Here is a 17,141-nt window from a genome sequence, read left to right as displayed (position 1 = left end):
CTGGTCCCATCGGTGATTTCGGCGATTCCATTATGGCGAGTGAGTCCGCCTCATCGTTGCCTAAGTAACCGGGCATCGATCTTGCAATCATTTCTCACCAAATGAAATTTCTGTGTTGCTGTGGCGTCGATTGAAAATAAAAATTGAGAAGCTTTTAAATAAAGACTTTATTTTATTTGTGTACAGAGAATTGATTGTTTCGAGCGAGTTTTTCATTAAAATATATTCGCCTTAAAAACGAAAATGAAACAGCTCTATTAATAATAAATTTGATATAAATGACGTAATATTTGTCCCAAAGACAGTATGGCGGTTGGTAGTAACGTCATCCCGAAATGGCCTATTCTACTAAAGATCGAATTATTTTCTTGGATCACTATGTATAATTTTTATATCTGAACAAACAATTAACTTTTATTGGAGTTTATAAATTCTGAATCATTTTTGACTTGAAATTGATAACAAAAATGCTATGGCTCACGTTTTACGGTATGTTTTGTGAAAATAAATATTTCACTGTACTGAGTCGTCAGATAAGAATGTCCCTGAAACTAGTCGTTGCGGAGACTTGTGGTAGATAATTTTATTACTCATGTGATCAAAACACTGTTAATAATCTATTTATTGTACATTAAGAAATATTTTTTAATCTTTGTACTTTTCATAAAAATATATGTCAACGTCACAAATGCCAAGAAATAAAAAGACTGAAGGGTTTTTTCTATGATTGACAGATTAATTTCAATCGATTAGTACGTTCCATATTGTTTGGTATTAAAAACATGATCCTATATGGATAAAAAGAAGGTTTGTTACATAAATTCCAAAAAAGAAGAAGACTGAAAGGTTATTTCTATGTTTGACAGATAAATTCCGATCGATTAGTACGTTCCATATTGTTCGGTATTAATAAAATAATCCTATATGGATAATAAGAAGGTTTAGTACATGAAATTCAAAAAAAGAATAACCATATTCCTATTGACAGATAAATATTGATCGATATCTACTACCATTTTGATCAAATAATGGGTCACCAGAAATTTAAGTCCAAAAGAAAAGAAGATGAAAGCTTATTTTGATATACATGTATGTATTTCAAGAAGAAAATGAATTAATTGATCAAAAGCTACGTTCAATATATGGGATAAAGAATAATCTTTTATGGATGGATAAAGTCCATTAATTCAAAAAAAAGAAGACATATCGAGAAGTAATGGAAAAGTTTCACATTTCGAGGTTATGTTTTGAAAATCACTTTGTATCTCAATTGTTTTTGTTTTTTAGCCTTTCTTGTATTTACACAGTTGCCATTTTTTTTTCATTGATATATTATTTTAAATTTGACCAGTGAATTGTAAGGTAATCGACAGTAACGTTATTTTTTTTCAATTACCAAACAACTTCACCTATACTGTTCAGTGTTCCAAACTCTTAAAAATTTATTTCCCTAAAGTTCCAAACAAAAATCCCTAAAATTCCCACAATTACTAGGGATTCTCCCTCAAAATATTTTATTATTTATAAAATAAAGTGATAATAAACAATAAATAATTTCATCTAGACATCATTTTTTCAAATTCTTTATTCATAAATTAGCAAAAAATATTCTCAAACTATTACACCTTATTTTGCTCAATTTGAAATATAAAAAAATATATATGAAGTTATAAAAATCCCTTTAATACCCCATCCCACAAAATTTGGGGGGAAACCCTAAGTTGGTAGCTCCCATACTGTTTTTATAATAAATGATCTAAAATTGACGATTTCATAGAACGTTGGACATATCGTGTAATACCGGTTTTAGTCATAAGACCACTTTATGTGTTCGTAGTGGTGCATTCACATTCATACAGTTGTCAGTTATAATTCCACTACACCCTTTTAACCTGTTATGTCTAATTCTATAGATTTCCCTACATCTCTAGCTACTACCCTTCTCATTCTACATCCAACTCGATTTTCTCCAAAAGCAGCACCATATTTGATAACTGCATACTTCTACAGGCAAAGCAGTAGTTACAAGGAAAATAATCAAATCTGCAATTTTATCTGGAGGTGTCTGGAGTGTTCCCAGAGATTCAAATAGGTTTAATTAAAACACATTTTTAAAACGTTTAAATATATTTAAATACGTACATTTTGTAAGTAAATAAATATCTAATATAATCTTTGTGGCGGTCCCATCGACGATTTAACGTGCAGAGATCTCACGTTCTGCCAATGTTTCTTCAACAATGACACTAAGAAATTTATTGAAAGATGTACATTTTGAACTAATTCATCTAAATTCATGTCTACGTGTCCAACGGCAACGGAAAGACAAAGTACCTGTAAAGAAAATACAAATAAATACGAGTCCTCTCGACAAAACATTTATGTGTGGAAAATTAAAAATATGGAAATAGGTTTCAATGTATAAACATTTCATATTCGGTAATAATACAAACAGGCATTTGTGGCTGTAGCAACAAAAGAAACAAATTTGAGATTGTTTGTACCAAAACATCATGAGAAACATTGGGAGTCTGTCTATGGCAAAGAATCCAAGGCAAAAATTATGATTTTCAATGGAAAAGCTGTGAATCACCTCGCCTCCAATGATGACAACTGTAAATGTACCAAAAAAATTGCTTTTGATTCGGAAGTTTTAGTATGTCATTTACCAGATTTAGCACCATGAAACCTCTAGCGCTTAACGTACACGTGCTAAAAATGTTATGCTTTCTAAGAACGCTTCCAGTCATCAATTCAACATTGGGATAAGTGCATTGCTAATAAAGATAGTATAGGAAAGAAGATGAATTAAAACTTTTTACCTTTTTGATGTAATTCACCACTTTTCAATAACACCTTGTATATTGTTTTCAGAAAACAGAAACTAGCACATAGTGTAAATATGGTATAAATATGAATAAGGATCAATATAAAGTAAAACTAGTTGTCATGGACTGAAAAAATCGGGGAAATGGCAACGAAAGACCAAGAATTGATTACTTCAAAAAGTATAAGAAAACTAAGGATTTGAAAATATGCTTTAGATATAAAAAAAAATAGTTAGAGAAGGAAACAGTTATAATCTAACGCATTAGCAACATTGTCAGAGGACCTAATTTTATGATTTTGATTGCAAAAAAATCTTCTATTTTATAGTAAAAACTTTCACCAGGATTACAAAAATTTGAAAACCAAATTTCTTATGTACCCATGCAAATGTTTTTGCAAGGTAAATATCACTGAATTGGAGTACAGAGTTGAAGATTAGACAAAGGACATATTAATCTGAATATCCTACTTAATTTGACACTATCATGTCATAAAATTTGATACTTAAAAAATATGTTGTATAAATTTAAAGCTAAGTTTACCAAGCATGGGTAAAAATAGTAGTTATATTATACAATAATTTAGCACCATTTTTCCATACAAAAAAAATTGGTATACATTCTTTTGTTGGCTTAATGATGCAACACTATCATTTTAAAATTATTTCAACAATCACAGTGAAATGCCATCAATCTGAACCTCCAGTAAACAAATGCTTCAAAATTATAAAAAAAAACTATTGAAAAGATTTTTCATCCATCTAGAACCAAAAAAAAACAAGGGGACAGTGATAGTATAAAATAAAGAAGAACCATGTGAAGCAGATAAAGTTTGTTATAAATTATTGTTTTTTTCTAGTAACAAATTCTTCAAATTACACTTATAAATATTTTAACTTGAAATTAAGTGTGTATTAGAATTACTTACTTTTTTCATTTGGAACTTAATGGTAGCCTTGACTTCATCAATTTTCTGAGTCATAGATTCTTGATGGGAAAGAAGACCAGGGAACTTGCCAGCTTTGTTCAAACCCGGACCCAAAAGCCTAGGAATCTGTTTGATGAGAGCTTCAGAAGCGAGGAAAGCATCATATTTTTTAGCCAATTTCTTAACTAACTTCTTATTTTTGTTCAATTTCTTCAAAGCTTCCACGTCCATAAATGGCACATTGTTTGCTTTGGCTTCGTCACAATGTTGTTGATCACCCAAAATGCAGACTTGCATTTTTGGACGAGGAATGTGCTTTAACCTAAGAATAAATTTATTAGATTAGAGGAAAAAAATCATTTGTACATTAATATTATTCATTTAAAATCTCTATATACACAATAACTTACCAGTACCATACTAATTGTACCCCTATGTGATAATGAAATAAAAATAATCGATGTAACTAAGTGAACTTAATTAACATCTCCCCAATTATTTTAAGACCCTGGGTGCAGGTCCGCCGTTTGCACGGCTTCCTGATGTAGTACATATCTTTAGGTTCAAAAAATAATTCAATTAATTCGAAATTCTAACCCAAAAATATTACCAATCAGGTTACATACTTGACGGTTCCGCTGAAACGTTTATCCTTTTGAGGGTCATAATTTTTAAGACCGATTTGAAGCTCCACTGTCTCCAAAAATCCTCTTTTCTTCGCTTTAGAGTTCTCTAAAACAGCAGTCACACATTCGTACAACGTATCACGAGATACCTTAGACCTAGAAATAAAAAAGGTATTTTTTGAAAACTATCCTATTCTAACAGTTTAAAATAATGTAGTTAGCAAAATTTCATAAATAAATTGTGATTTTCGAAAAGGATTGAGTTAATATTCAAAGATTATTCTTACGTCATTTTTTAAAAAATGTGCTGTTACCAGCCAGCACTGAATCTTCACCATAAATGAAAGAGTTTACATTCTATAATACGGAAATGAAAGCTTTCATTGCTACCAACTGATTCATTATTTTCATTAATTCCGAGCTACACTATCTAGCGTTTATGGTTGTAAGATGGAGTAAATATAGTTCTATGTTCTAGTTCATAAACAACAAAATAAATAATACGCTAAAGGCATTTGACAATATTTAAATAATTTCAAGCATAATGAATACAAGGAAAATTAGTCTTTATAAAATATTTGTTTAATAAATAAAGAAAGTTTGGACTTACTCCTATCAAGTCCATTATTCTAAAAAAGTAGAAAGTCATCTGTATATACACACATGTCATTCACCTAATGTCAAATATACAAAATAATACTAGAGTGTTCTAGTTATTTCGTTATACGATTGTATAAAATTACTGTGTAAAGGTGTTAAAAAACGATTGTTGATCGACTGTCGGATGATTTTCTGCTATATTTAAAGCTGTAAAATATAAATTGCTTGCATGAACCCGAACAGAATGACGGTTGAACCTAACCAACAAAATCCAACATCGGTTTTCGGTTTTGATTCCTATCCACCGCTCTCAGCTGTAAATTGGAATCAGACAAATCCGTTTACTAGTAATATATCACCAAATATACCACGAGTTCAAAATGATATGTTTAATATCAACTCGGGTTTATCATCTCAATCGTTCAATAGGTCTTCCTTATCAGATCAAAGGAATCCAGTTCAATTTCAACACTTTAATAATTTCACATTTGGTACTCCAAGACCTACACCTGAAATAGTGCAGTTTCCATTTAGTAGCAGTACTATGGGATTTGGTACTAGAGAATTTCGATGTAAAAGAAAAACTGATTCACCATCGTAAGTTATTATTATTAATAATAGTAAATTAATTTGCGAATTATCCTTTATTTGTTATTTAGACGATATATAATGTTTAAAAAATAAAATTGACCTTTTAATTAGATTAATACTAACGAATGAAGGATAGTTTATCACTTGTAACACTTTTCATTAGCTTACAGCCTGCCAAACAGCTAATAACAGAAGAGAAAGTGGCGGAACATCTGGCACGACTTCATATCAACTCTGAAACGGCAGAACCGAAAGAAAACGAGACTAATCGTATGCAACGACTGTATATGTGCGAGGAAATGCGTAAATTTCAAATGGAATCGATTCTTCCATCTTATTTAACAGGTCCAATTCAAAGACCATGTACTGCTTTAGTACTTTGGAAACCACCAACTAGGCTGATTGATCCAGTACCAAACAACGAAGTGAATGAAAACAATAATAAAGACAATGTGGTTGACAATGATAAATCTGAAAATCTTGCAAAAGAGGATGAAATGAACGAAGCTGGTATAAATGTTATGGATTTGGATACCTGTTAAGACATACTAAATTACGGTAACACTTTTTAAGACTTACTACTCCAAGTGATATAATTAGTTTATAGAATTTCAATTATTGTGTTTGTTTGTTTCACAGAAATCTTCATCAACATTTTTACAAACAATACCGTTATATACTCAAATCATCTTCATAATCAAGGTTTTCAATGCTAATGGAAAATACAAAAAGTGGGAGTAATATTTCAAATAAAATTCTATGAAAAATAATTATTTAACATAATTATCCCATATATAAAAGATTATTCAATGTTAATTAATAGTCAGACATTTTAGAAGGGGTTCAAAATTAATTTTAGTCTCAAAATGTTTCATATTTAATGTCTTGTATCATCTACAGAGTTGTTTTAATGAAAACATCTTCATTTATTTATATAGTCCATATAAACCCATTTTTCTTTTCAAAAAATAATTGTATTTGTTGTAATATATTTTGACATTTCTTACAATTGCTTTATCAATATTAATTACATACAAACTAAGTCAGTTGTTGAAAAAAAAAATGGAGCAATGGAATATATTCATACAGTTAATATTGAAGAGGGTGGAATTTTACTATAGAAAATTAGAGAAAGAGTATAAGTTTAACACTTCCTATCTCCCTCTACTTGCTTTTCATTCCTTTGCTGTTCCCATCACTTAAAATTTCGACATTATGCGAATCCAATTAGAATAGAGTAAACAGTGGTTTGTTCTCTCTCTATCAGCAGTTCAGGACCATTTGAAATAGCTCCCATACCACTCTGTATCTCCCTCTATACACATCTGATTCACAGTTCATTGATTTTAGCAATCTGATTCTTCTGTGGCAGTGTGCAGCTTATAGAATTTAAAATGGAGGTTCTTCATGAGATGCGGTGACTTATCTATCATGCACATCAATAGAGACACTTTCCAAAATTTATCTCATAGATCTTGTTTGCTTTTGGATTATTTCCTTGGTACAAATTAAAATTTGTCAAGTAACCTGAGGCAGAATTCAAGCACTATATCTTGTACCCAAATCTTATAGGTTTGCCTCTTATGAACTGTTTTTCATAATATCTAATCATAGACTCATCATAATCCAGTTCTTGGATATTAGCAAATCCATAAGCCGCCGTAGCATCCACAATTTATCTTCAGGAGTTTTCTCATGGAATTACTGACCATGGACTCATAATTAATGTTCTTGCATTTGCCACAATCAGGTTCAGGAAAAATTCTATCTGTATCGTAACTGTCATCAGTAGGGATTAAAATCCATTAATATCTCTTCTGATTCATCATTTTCGTCCTGCAAAATATTTGATAAAATATGCAGTTGTCGCGTTTAACATTATTTCTTCAGCGTTACATATAAGTAACGCTGGTCGTTGATGGGTTAAGCAACAGGGAAACCATTTATCACTTTTGACAACATATATTTGTACTGATTTTGAAAATAAGTATTTCGGATTTAATGTTTTGCTCTAGATTGTAATATTTTTCATAAAAATGTGAATTACAAATATTGAATTGCTTTTATTCTTCAAAGTGTGTATATTAACATGTTTTGCTTTTTTTTTACTTACTATACATAATTATATTTTCCCCTAATTTTCAATTTTCACTTGGACATTTGTGTTGATCAAAAATGTCTCTTTATCATGGTTTATGTCACCTATAATGATCTTTCCTTTTTGTTAACAGGATTTGTTCAGATTCGTCATCTAGATTTTACAGTATTTACTTTATCAGATGATTTTTCTTTCCCATTTTTCTTAGCCCTTCTTTTAGTCATCAGATGTTTATAAAAAATTTCCGAAAAATATTCATTTCGTTCCGAAATTTATCTGGTTACATGTGTTTCATTATAACATAACTTTTTCCAATTGCCAATAAAAGAAAACAATCCATAAAATTCATCAGTGAAAATCGTTAATTTACGAATTAGTAGGGGAGAATGTAATGTATATACCGAATATTATATATATTTTTCAATAAAATTTTCAAAAATATCAAGTGTCTTATTTCATTCTTCGCAACCATACTCGTGAGCAAGAAATCGACTAAAGGCCGCCTGACATGATACAATGTACTAATTAGGGTTATCTGACCTTTATAAAAGGTTATCTACCTAACCCACCAACAAGAATTCTGAGTGGCTGAATAGTTAGAAGAAGACATAGGGCAGCTAACCTTGAGCCAAAAAGGTCAGTTAATGGCCACAATTTAACCTCGTCTATTTTCAAAATAAAAGTTTTCTAAATATTAATTGCCCCTCGTATCATTACAATTGAAAAAAACGTTCTATTTATGATCGAACAAATGCTCAAAAATGCTTTTCTACCATCTGCCAAAAATTCGACCAATCATAGACTAAATATTAAAAATTGAGGAGGATAGAGCATAATTTTATCACTCTTTAATTCATTTGCTGTTCCTATTATTGGAAACTACAATGTCATGGCGATCCAATCAGAATAGAGTTGAGAGAGTGATAGAGAAGAGTGTGTCAATGTTCTCCCTCCTTCTGTCAGCAATTTGAGACTACTCTATCTTTAATATTAAATCTGTGCTATCAATGCATAGCGAAAAGGAACATGTAAATAATAGTTGGTCATTTTATTTTCTATATCTCAAGAATATTATTATATAAGCAAAAATCTTGAGAAACATTCATAAGCTAAACAAAAAATTATGAATCTTGTACTTTTATTTAAACAATCAACTCTATACATCAGTTAAATTATTTTCAAATCCATTGCTTTAATGACAGAATTTATTTTGAAAATGAAATCCAGAATGTAATCATTATATTGTTGTGCTGTAACATCAAATGCATAACTGTAATGATGGTTGCATACTATGTAGACACCAATAGTATATAATACGATTTTAGAACAAATAAATTACCATTCCAACATTCAAAAACTGTATTATTTTTCATTTTGAAATAAGGAAATAATAATAATTAGAATATTGAGAAAGTTATATAAATAAATGATAAAGAAGATGTTTTTAATTAATAATTCGTTTATTGGTATGGAAAATGATCAGTATGAAAAATAGTTGTCGATTTTCATAAATCTATTGCAGCTGATCGGCGGCGCATGCGTGTGTTCCAGTTTGAAAATGAGCATGGAAGGCGGTGTGTAGGGTGGTAATTTTCAATAACAAAAACTATATTTTTCTATATCACCTTTCGTGAATAAAAACAGAAATTTTGTTCGCCGTAATTAATGTGCGTTCGATTTTCTTCTTTATTTTATTAACATGCTGTTATTTAACGATAAATCTCCCGAATCGTAAGTAATATTTCATATTATTTGTTTATAAAAAAAAAAAAAAATGTTGTCATATGGATAAATATTGTTGATGTTATTAGTTTTTCCAACATTGTAATTCGTTTTTTGACTTAGAATGAAAGTAATTAGTGGTTAAACTTTGCTTATAGGTTATATTTGACCCAGATTAAATAATAATTATCGGTATATTTATTAAAAAAATGTAAAGTACTGGATTTGAATGCATGGTTTTAAAAGGATGTTCGATATTAGATGCATTTCACAGATCAACGATCTGCGACAAAGGTTAGCAAGGGATTGTGTACAAGATTTATTGATACAATAAAAAAAGGTTTTTCTATTCTATATGTTCTCGAAAAGACACATCTCCGTATTTGCCTAAATAATGGGACGATTTATTTGGCTCCCTACGTATCCTAAAATTGTCTCCGACTATACATTTTCTCAACTTTTGATTTTATTTGAAATATTTTATAAATTAATAAATTCGGAATACTTTTTATGTTATTTAATTTAATTCATTGTATAAGCTGTAGGTACACATCATACTAATTAATGTAATTGAATTCGTTTCTTACTTAGAAATAATACTTAGTTATAATACGTACAATAAACTGCAAAAAAAATTGTTTTAATCCAATTTACCAAATACATTCTTATTATTTTCGAGATCGTACAAGATTTGATAAAATGGAAATAATCGTCTCAACAAATTATTAATCAAGTTCTAATACTTGCGCCGCTCGATTTAACTTCTAAAATGAAATGAGATCGGATTTGCATTTTCAACTTTAGTTCAATTAACTTCCATTACTTCGGAATCGACGCCCCCGCGTTTTTTCCTCTTCTACCATTTAAATTTAAATAAGTAGAAATCCGCCGAGAAGTTTCAAACAAAGAAACTAATTCCACGAATTCCATTAATTCTCGGAGAATAATAATTTTTGGGTAAATGGTCAGCAAGTGTTTCTAATGACAGTAATGACACAATTCGGAACTGGTAATTGGAAAAATTAGAGGAAAGTATAATAAAGAAAAAGAGAGGTTCGGCCTGCTATCAAATGAATCTTCTTTATGTGGAAAAATAATAATGAAGGGAGATTCGTTATTCGAAATTAAAAAAAAAAAACACGTGTAAAGTCAGTGGTGTATTCAGAGAAATTACACGATTTTTAAATTGCTTAATGTAAACTTAAGTTCTAGATGCGCCCAGTCAAAACAATGATAATATTGTTAGTAAAAAACAATATTTGAAATGGGCGGAACACACATATTAATTCAAACAATCTTTCTTTCCATATATTTTGCAATAGAATCGGTGCTTAAGGTCCGTACCGGTCTTCGCCTTGATTGCTATTCAAAACTGTACCAAAAAATAATTGAAATAATTACACACAAAATAGATCCGAAGAAATTTCGGATCTTCATTTGGCATTGGCATCAACGATCTAATTTTATGATATACCTAGCGTTGAATTTTGAATGTTGTCCCAAAATTACGACCATCAGGTGACAAATCACAAACTTTGGATGCTCCAAACGACGTTCAACACGTGCACATCGAGTCTTGTTGCTACGATGGGATTTTTTGGGTGGCATTTTACTAAAAACAGTAATTGAATTTTTAATGTGAATGAATTTCGCTGTTCTCTGAATAACTGTAAGTTAGAAGTGAAAAAAAAAATATTCCAAGTAATGTACGCAACGAAGACAAAATTAAGAATGATTTGAAAGAAGCGATGCTAAGTGGTATAGGCAAAATAAGACATATATAGTGTGTAGTCTAAGAAAATATATCACATTAAAGTGTGGCGCCATCTATGAGGTGTAAAGGACAAAATTTTACAGTTCTCTGTAAAGAAATTCGCTTAAGGCGCCATCTGTAACTATCCTATCATTTAAGTTGGACCAAATTACATATATATGGCAACTTTCATAAATATCAGTTGATCCGTTTTTTAGTTCATTCGGAACATACACACGGACACTGAATTTTTACATTATTTACAAAAAAAAACCAATGAAATGTGACTAAGTTCTCAAAGTTGATGTTTTTAACAATTTCATTTTCTGTTGACGATCGTAGATAGGTTTTTATCAGCTTGAGTTTAGAAATCGCCGAGCTTTTAGTTCTAAAATCCTCTCTTCCATCACCTCTACGTATCATCTTTTCTTTCGTCATTATTTTTATCTTTTTCTATTTTACTCTCGCATATATTTAACTTCTATTCCTCTTCTTTGTTTAGCATATTCAGCCTCGCCGTTCTGGAACTTATTATTGGATTCACTGCTCCAAATTGCTTACTTCCCTTCGTCATCCTTGGTTCTAAATTTCCTCCCTAGTCATCGTCGTCTTTGATAACCAGGACTTACATAATTTGTTTTAAGTTCGTTTTCGTCGACTCGTTTGCTTTTGGTGTCGCTGTTCTGTTCAAGAAGGCACTAATTTCATAGTTAATCCAATTAATAAAAATCCAAAATTTGTTTGTGCTTATTTATAGTCGCGAATTCTCGTCCTTCCTGTCCAGCTCTCTTTTCCAAAGTTTATGTTAAAGAGAGCTAGATAATGTGTTCCTCTATAGTAGGACCAACCTGTTAAAATGAACTACATGTAGTGCAGCCATTGGATACTTCGTTCCATTCTAGTGTAGTGAAATTTTCGGGCAAGTACAGAGGTACGTATATCCATTGAAGCGGCAATGCTTTTATAAGACTCCTGTACATATTCCTAAATCTTCTTTGGTTCTAAGTTCCCAGGAATATATTTGCCTATCTCAACCCCAGCAGATTATTACAGTAATTCTGTTTTTTTCTACCTATTCCCTTTTCTAGTGTTTTCTCTATTGTCTTGTAGCTGATTGAGGTTTATCCGCCTCAACTTCAACAAGTCTATCCGCTAATTCGTTTTCCCCCACTGTAGAGTGTCCTTGAACCCATTGAAGGCAATTTTATTCTTTTTGTTTAGCTTGGTTAACTTGTCCAAGCTTTTCCAAACTTATTTGGAGCTCAGAGCTCTAATGATCGCTTTGCTATCGGATAAAATGATTTTTTTCAAATTGAACTAGATACTTTTTCGATTGCATGTATTTCTGCCTGTAAAATACTTGGTGTGAGCTTCTAGAGTACACAGCTATATGAATTCTATTGTTGGGCATTTTTACGATTTGTATATCGGTACAAATCGACAATAATTGTATTTGTATATCGAATAATTATCGTTTTATGTAGCAGTATAATTTTGTGGAAGATAGTCTCCTGGACTCTGATCCAAATTGAATTTTGATTCGTTTCTTTGACGATGCAAAGCAATCGAAACTAACCCTTTTAACGTACTTACAAAAGCCTTTTGTATAAGATTGCAATATATAACTGTGCAGAATATGAAAAGCAAACATTAGGACCACAAAAGGTTTAAGGGGACGTAGTGGGTTCAGGAAAAGCATTGTATATTATTGTCGACAATGTGAACAATGTACCTACAAACAATTGGCATCAAGCTTCATTATAAATGAATTTATTGAATTTGAAGAACTTTCTAAGTAACTATTGTTGAATGTTGTTGATGTCGTTAGTCATAGAATATGATAAATGGATAATATGAGCAATACTTCGTCGTCCGATTTATTTAACTGAAGGTTTACATTATCATATACAAGTAAATTATTATTATTATGTTTGGGTATAGTCAAACATGATCCAAGTTAAACAAACTAGTCGAAATAATAGACATTGTTCAAAAAACGGGCTCCCATGAAAGCAGAACCGTTCTAACAGCTAATAAACTCATAGTCATATGATTCTAAAGTGTAGTCTTTATTGATTATTCAAATAAACTGACCGCTTAATTGACTGTTTCATTGAAAACGAAACGATGCAAATATCGAGGATGTAGTACAATGAAAGTTGGTTCTAAGGGAAAGAACTAGGAGCTAAGATTTCAATGAAAGGTTTTTTGAATGAAGTGCCTAGACGGAGGCTTAAAAATTGAACAAACAATTTCCTTCTTCATCATTAAAACGCGCCCTGCCACAAGTAGCTTTAGCGAGTCCGCCTCACTCACCAGATTTATCACCGTGAGACTTCTGACTACCGCTGTGTGTGGTATTTTTTAAATAGCAAAACTGAAAGTTCTAGACTTACAGGAAGAGAATGATAAAGAATTGGAAACACCTAAAAGTGTAGAGGAAGCTCTTCATCAGTGGTTTCAAGCTCCCTAAGCTATCAGAATAATTTTAAAAACAGTTTAATATTGAAAACCCTTCTGCAATAGATGGTTGGCCGACTAGGTGGAAAAACAGGTATTTTTGGGATAGAAGCTATTGATATTTTTCTAAAATTATTGGAAAAGTTGTCAGGAAAAAAGAAAATTGCGTTGCCACTAAATAACTGTTAGATCAAAGCGTCAAAGCCGACGCGAAATACCACATCCAGCATTTAATCCGGATTCTGCACGGTCAGATTATTATTTATTCAGATTCATGGAGAAATTAATGCGTGAGACAAAAATTGAATCAAAAAGATGGTTTAAAAGGTCGCAAAGGCTTTCTTTTTGTATGATTATTCAATAAACAATATAAACATTGGATATCGACATTATTTATGTTTCTAAACATATTTAATTAAATTTTATCCATTAAATAGATGTGTGAAGAACGGATCGGAGCACTCGAAAAAAATCTGTCCTTTATATTCACGATATAGATGGGGACGAGGAAAATGGGTTGCAGTTATTATAACAACGACTCCAAATTCAAACGTTGTTACATTGTTGTATCGATTTACTTATTTTGTAGGCTTTTTTTTTCCATTTCTACGTAAACCAATCGGAGTTTTGTGAATGATTTTTAAAAATTCGTTTTTCCAAATTACAGAGAAAAGTCGATATTGCGTATGCAGAGGCAACCGAATATTTATTTTAGAGGGATCCATTTCATAATTATTCGGAATAGGATGAATATCATTTTTATCAATATATCAACTAGAAATATCTAAAGCTCATTCCTCGTTGACCACTTTACCTTCATCTACTGCAACTGTGATAATTGGAATTGACTATTGTCGAGTCTCCCGTGGACCCAATGGAAATCACTGTTGTAAGTTGTTCCAATAGAATGGAACTTTTATTTATATCAAAATACTTCCCAGAGCAGAGATCGAACTAGTATTTGAGGATGTCTGAATTATACCTAGTACACAGCAACCTCAGAAGCTGAAAACCTCAAGAATCAATCTAGAATACATTGACGATTGTTTATTTAGGAAGAAAAGTCTTCGAACCACCTTGTTTTTGATTCCACCCTCATTGTTTATCATCACTACCACAACAATTTATCTATTAAATCGATTCTTAGCGACCAATCTGGCCAAGTTCGTGGCCTTGACCGAGCACTCTGAAGGTGTACTCGAACCGTTACTTTATTTTGATTTGCGTTATTGAATGAACTATAACAATATCCAATTTTTTTTATATTGATATTGATTTTTATTTTCTATAGTTGAATTATGATTCCCTTAAATCGGGGCGTCCATGATCGCTTCGAATTGTCGCAGAGGGGAGTAAAGTAATACCCTTTAAAGTTGGTTCAATTTCCTCCCTGGACGCTATCTCCATCTCCGGTCTCTGATGAACTGGCCAGTTTACAAAATTTAAATTACCCTTTTACGGCTAATAGACGATACACGGAGCGCTGAACTAAAATATGAGACTCGGTACGATGCCTGAAACTAAAATTGTTCCTAAACCAATTTTGCGGAAATGAATTTTTGAAATTCTATTAAAAATGTAAACCACGCAAATATCTGTAATGATTTTTTAAATATTAATGACCTTTACAACGTTATCAAATTTGTTCCGGCATCTTGAGTTGAGTGTTTAGATGTGGTGACGCTAATTTTTTAATAGTGGCATCAAATGTCTCGCTTGGATCATCGTTTGGAAATCGCTGTTTTCCGAATAATACAAGATTCATGTTTTGTGGATCAAATAAATTGTCACCTTGGCAAAATTTCACTGTTGGAAACATCAAACACCACCCTCTTACCCTATTTCATATTTATATAACATACATTCACGCCATTATCGAATACAAGTGTAGATTTAGCCCTTGCAATACCGTTTATGTCAATACTGATATAATCCCTATTCCAAGCCGTCTAAATCAACTCCAACTTCGTACCATCGAATCAACTTATTCCGCTACATCCTCTGGGTCAACAATATGCAGTCCCTAGACTCAAAACCCAAGAAAAAATTCTCTTATCCGCCCCTTCGACTTCTAGCAACAGCGACCTCCCTGAAATCTACCTCAATCAGATAAACTCCGACTCATAACACTCGCCCTACACACCCTTCGTCGTCGATGACGATATTGTAGGTTTTCTGTGGTTTCTAGCAAACCTGGTGAACTGGTTCTACAACCAAATGGCCGACGATAGGGAATAATGCAGCCACAGCTGTATCCACCCTTTTTAAATTTAAAATAAACAGAAAAGCTCACAAAATTTTTTAAAAACCAATAAAGAAAATAAAAAAAAACCAAACTGAGAAGCTTTCAAGCTTCGTTTTCTGTTTGTCAAAATCTCCCCTCAGAAATAGTTGGACAAACACAACTCAACGCAACCACCACAACTTCGGTCCCGCAGAGGAGCTATTCCTACATCGGGGCCTACTTCAATAAACCCGCCTCCTTACAAAAATCCTCCTTATCTTACCAAACTTTAACCAACGAATCTCTTTCGCTAAAACCACTTTTATTTCCAATATAAGTTACTTGAGCTTTGAGATGAAAAAAATCAAATATTTATAATTGGATATGGCTTTATTGTTGTTCAAAATATGTTTTTATATACGTTTGAACCAATTATCGAAGCATTTTTTTTCGTGGTGAAGAATGATTCGTCTTCTGCGATTGGTTTCCTCGATTTTTTCGAACTACAAGTTTGAATACACACGTGTTCCGTTGTAGATCAGATACAGTTTGCTGTGGGCGACAACCAAGTCTTTAGTTAATTTTTTTACGACAAAATGACAGAAGAAAAGTCAATAGAGGCGGTAATTAGTCGCGAACTGCCAATCTAAATCCAAACCCCACCATTTCCTATTTGATAACACGTGTCTCAATATGGGGATGGCCACGCAGCACGTGTAGCATGTACGAGTTGAATATCTCCATCTAAACAAGCCTCTATTGATTCAGTCGTAGATAAAATGTAGTAATCAAGCTATAACTTATAATTTCATCATTCGTTAAATAAATAATTGTAGTTTTACCTCAAATACATTTTAATTTTCCGAAATATATTAATTATAATATGGAGAATCAGAATCAGGCATCAAATGAAAATTTTAATTAAGTTTTCCTCCATTTTTGTTCGATTACCGCCTTTTTTTCAAAAGATGGGATTATAAATTAAACTAGTACTGATAGACTGTTTCTATGGGCTCGCGTTTACCTTTTTATTTTTATCAACCCTTTCGGCTTTTAATTTTCCACTGAAGATTTATTTGAAAAAAAAAGAAGGGGAGGAATATTTATGTGTGTGGTTTACGTAGCGACTACTATAATTCAGAGATATTTTTTTAATGCTTCTACAACTTTTATCTTTTGTTTTTTTGTTCTTTTCCGCGTCGTAAAATATACCTAAAGCGAATTTAAATTGTTTTATTTTATTAAAGTTACGCGTACAAATATACAACTGAATATATACACTGAAAAAAAGAATAACTAGAAAATCGCTTG

General features: G+C 31.7%; 3 protein-coding genes across 6 annotated transcripts in view; 2 read left to right on the top strand and 1 right to left on the bottom strand.

Moving 5' to 3' along the window:
* Nucleotides 1–2,108: 2,108 nt before the first annotated feature.
* LOC130449681 (60S ribosomal protein L10a) lies at nucleotides 2,109–4,771 on the bottom strand. The gene is made up of 4 exons (XM_056787641.1): nucleotides 4,670–4,771; nucleotides 4,383–4,538; nucleotides 3,757–4,078; nucleotides 2,109–2,334 (listed from the first exon to the last, which is right to left on the bottom strand). Exons 1-4 carry the CDS (start codon nucleotides 4,672–4,674, stop codon nucleotides 2,164–2,166), a joined length of 654 nt encoding a protein of 217 aa, XP_056643619.1. The 5' UTR covers nucleotides 4,675–4,771; the 3' UTR covers nucleotides 2,109–2,163.
* Nucleotides 4,772–5,033: 262 nt separating this feature from the next.
* On the top strand, nucleotides 5,034–8,112 carry LOC130449753 (uncharacterized). The gene is made up of 2 exons (XM_056787743.1): nucleotides 5,034–5,579; nucleotides 5,737–8,112. The coding sequence occupies exons 1-2, from the start codon at nucleotides 5,212–5,214 to the stop codon at nucleotides 6,113–6,115; spliced, it is 747 nt and encodes a 248-aa protein (XP_056643721.1). The 5' UTR covers nucleotides 5,034–5,211; the 3' UTR covers nucleotides 6,116–8,112.
* Nucleotides 8,113–9,213: 1,101 nt separating this feature from the next.
* The window catches only part of LOC130449337 (uncharacterized protein CG43867), a 297,480-nt gene continuing 289,552 nt past the window's right edge, over nucleotides 9,214–17,141 (top strand). For 3 of the 4 annotated variants that reach the window (XM_056787087.1, XM_056787089.1, XM_056787088.1), the window contains exon 1: nucleotides 9,221–9,402. The gene's annotated coding sequence lies outside the window, so the exon portion shown is untranslated. Of the gene's footprint in view, nucleotides 9,403–17,141 lie in introns of all 4 variants that reach the window. The other variant, XM_056787086.1, reaches the window with a different exon arrangement.

This window comes from Diorhabda sublineata, chromosome 10 (assembly GCF_026230105.1).
Source record: "Diorhabda sublineata isolate icDioSubl1.1 chromosome 10, icDioSubl1.1, whole genome shotgun sequence".
Lineage (NCBI taxonomy): Eukaryota > Metazoa > Arthropoda > Insecta > Coleoptera > Chrysomelidae > Diorhabda > Diorhabda sublineata.
The sequence above is the reverse complement of the archived record's forward strand: the minus strand, read 5'-3'. Positions and strand labels throughout refer to the sequence as shown.

Bases quoted from the DNA above. Each gene is read 5' to 3' on its own strand.
- LOC130449681 (XM_056787641.1), bottom strand. The intron at 4,079-4,382 runs GTATGTAACCTG...ATTTATTCTTAG, and splicing joins CGTTTCAGCGGAACCGTCAA to GTTAAAGCACATTCCTCGTC. The intron at 2,335-3,756 runs GTAAGTAATTCT...TTTTCTTTACAG, and splicing joins TTAAGTTCCAAATGAAAAAA to GTACTTTGTCTTTCCGTTGC.
- LOC130449753 (XM_056787743.1), top strand. From the start codon at position 5,212: ATGAACCCGAACAGAATGACGGTTGAACCTAACCAACAAAATCCAACA. The intron at 5,580-5,736 runs GTAAGTTATTAT...ACTTTTCATTAG, and splicing joins AGAAAAACTGATTCACCATC to CTTACAGCCTGCCAAACAGC.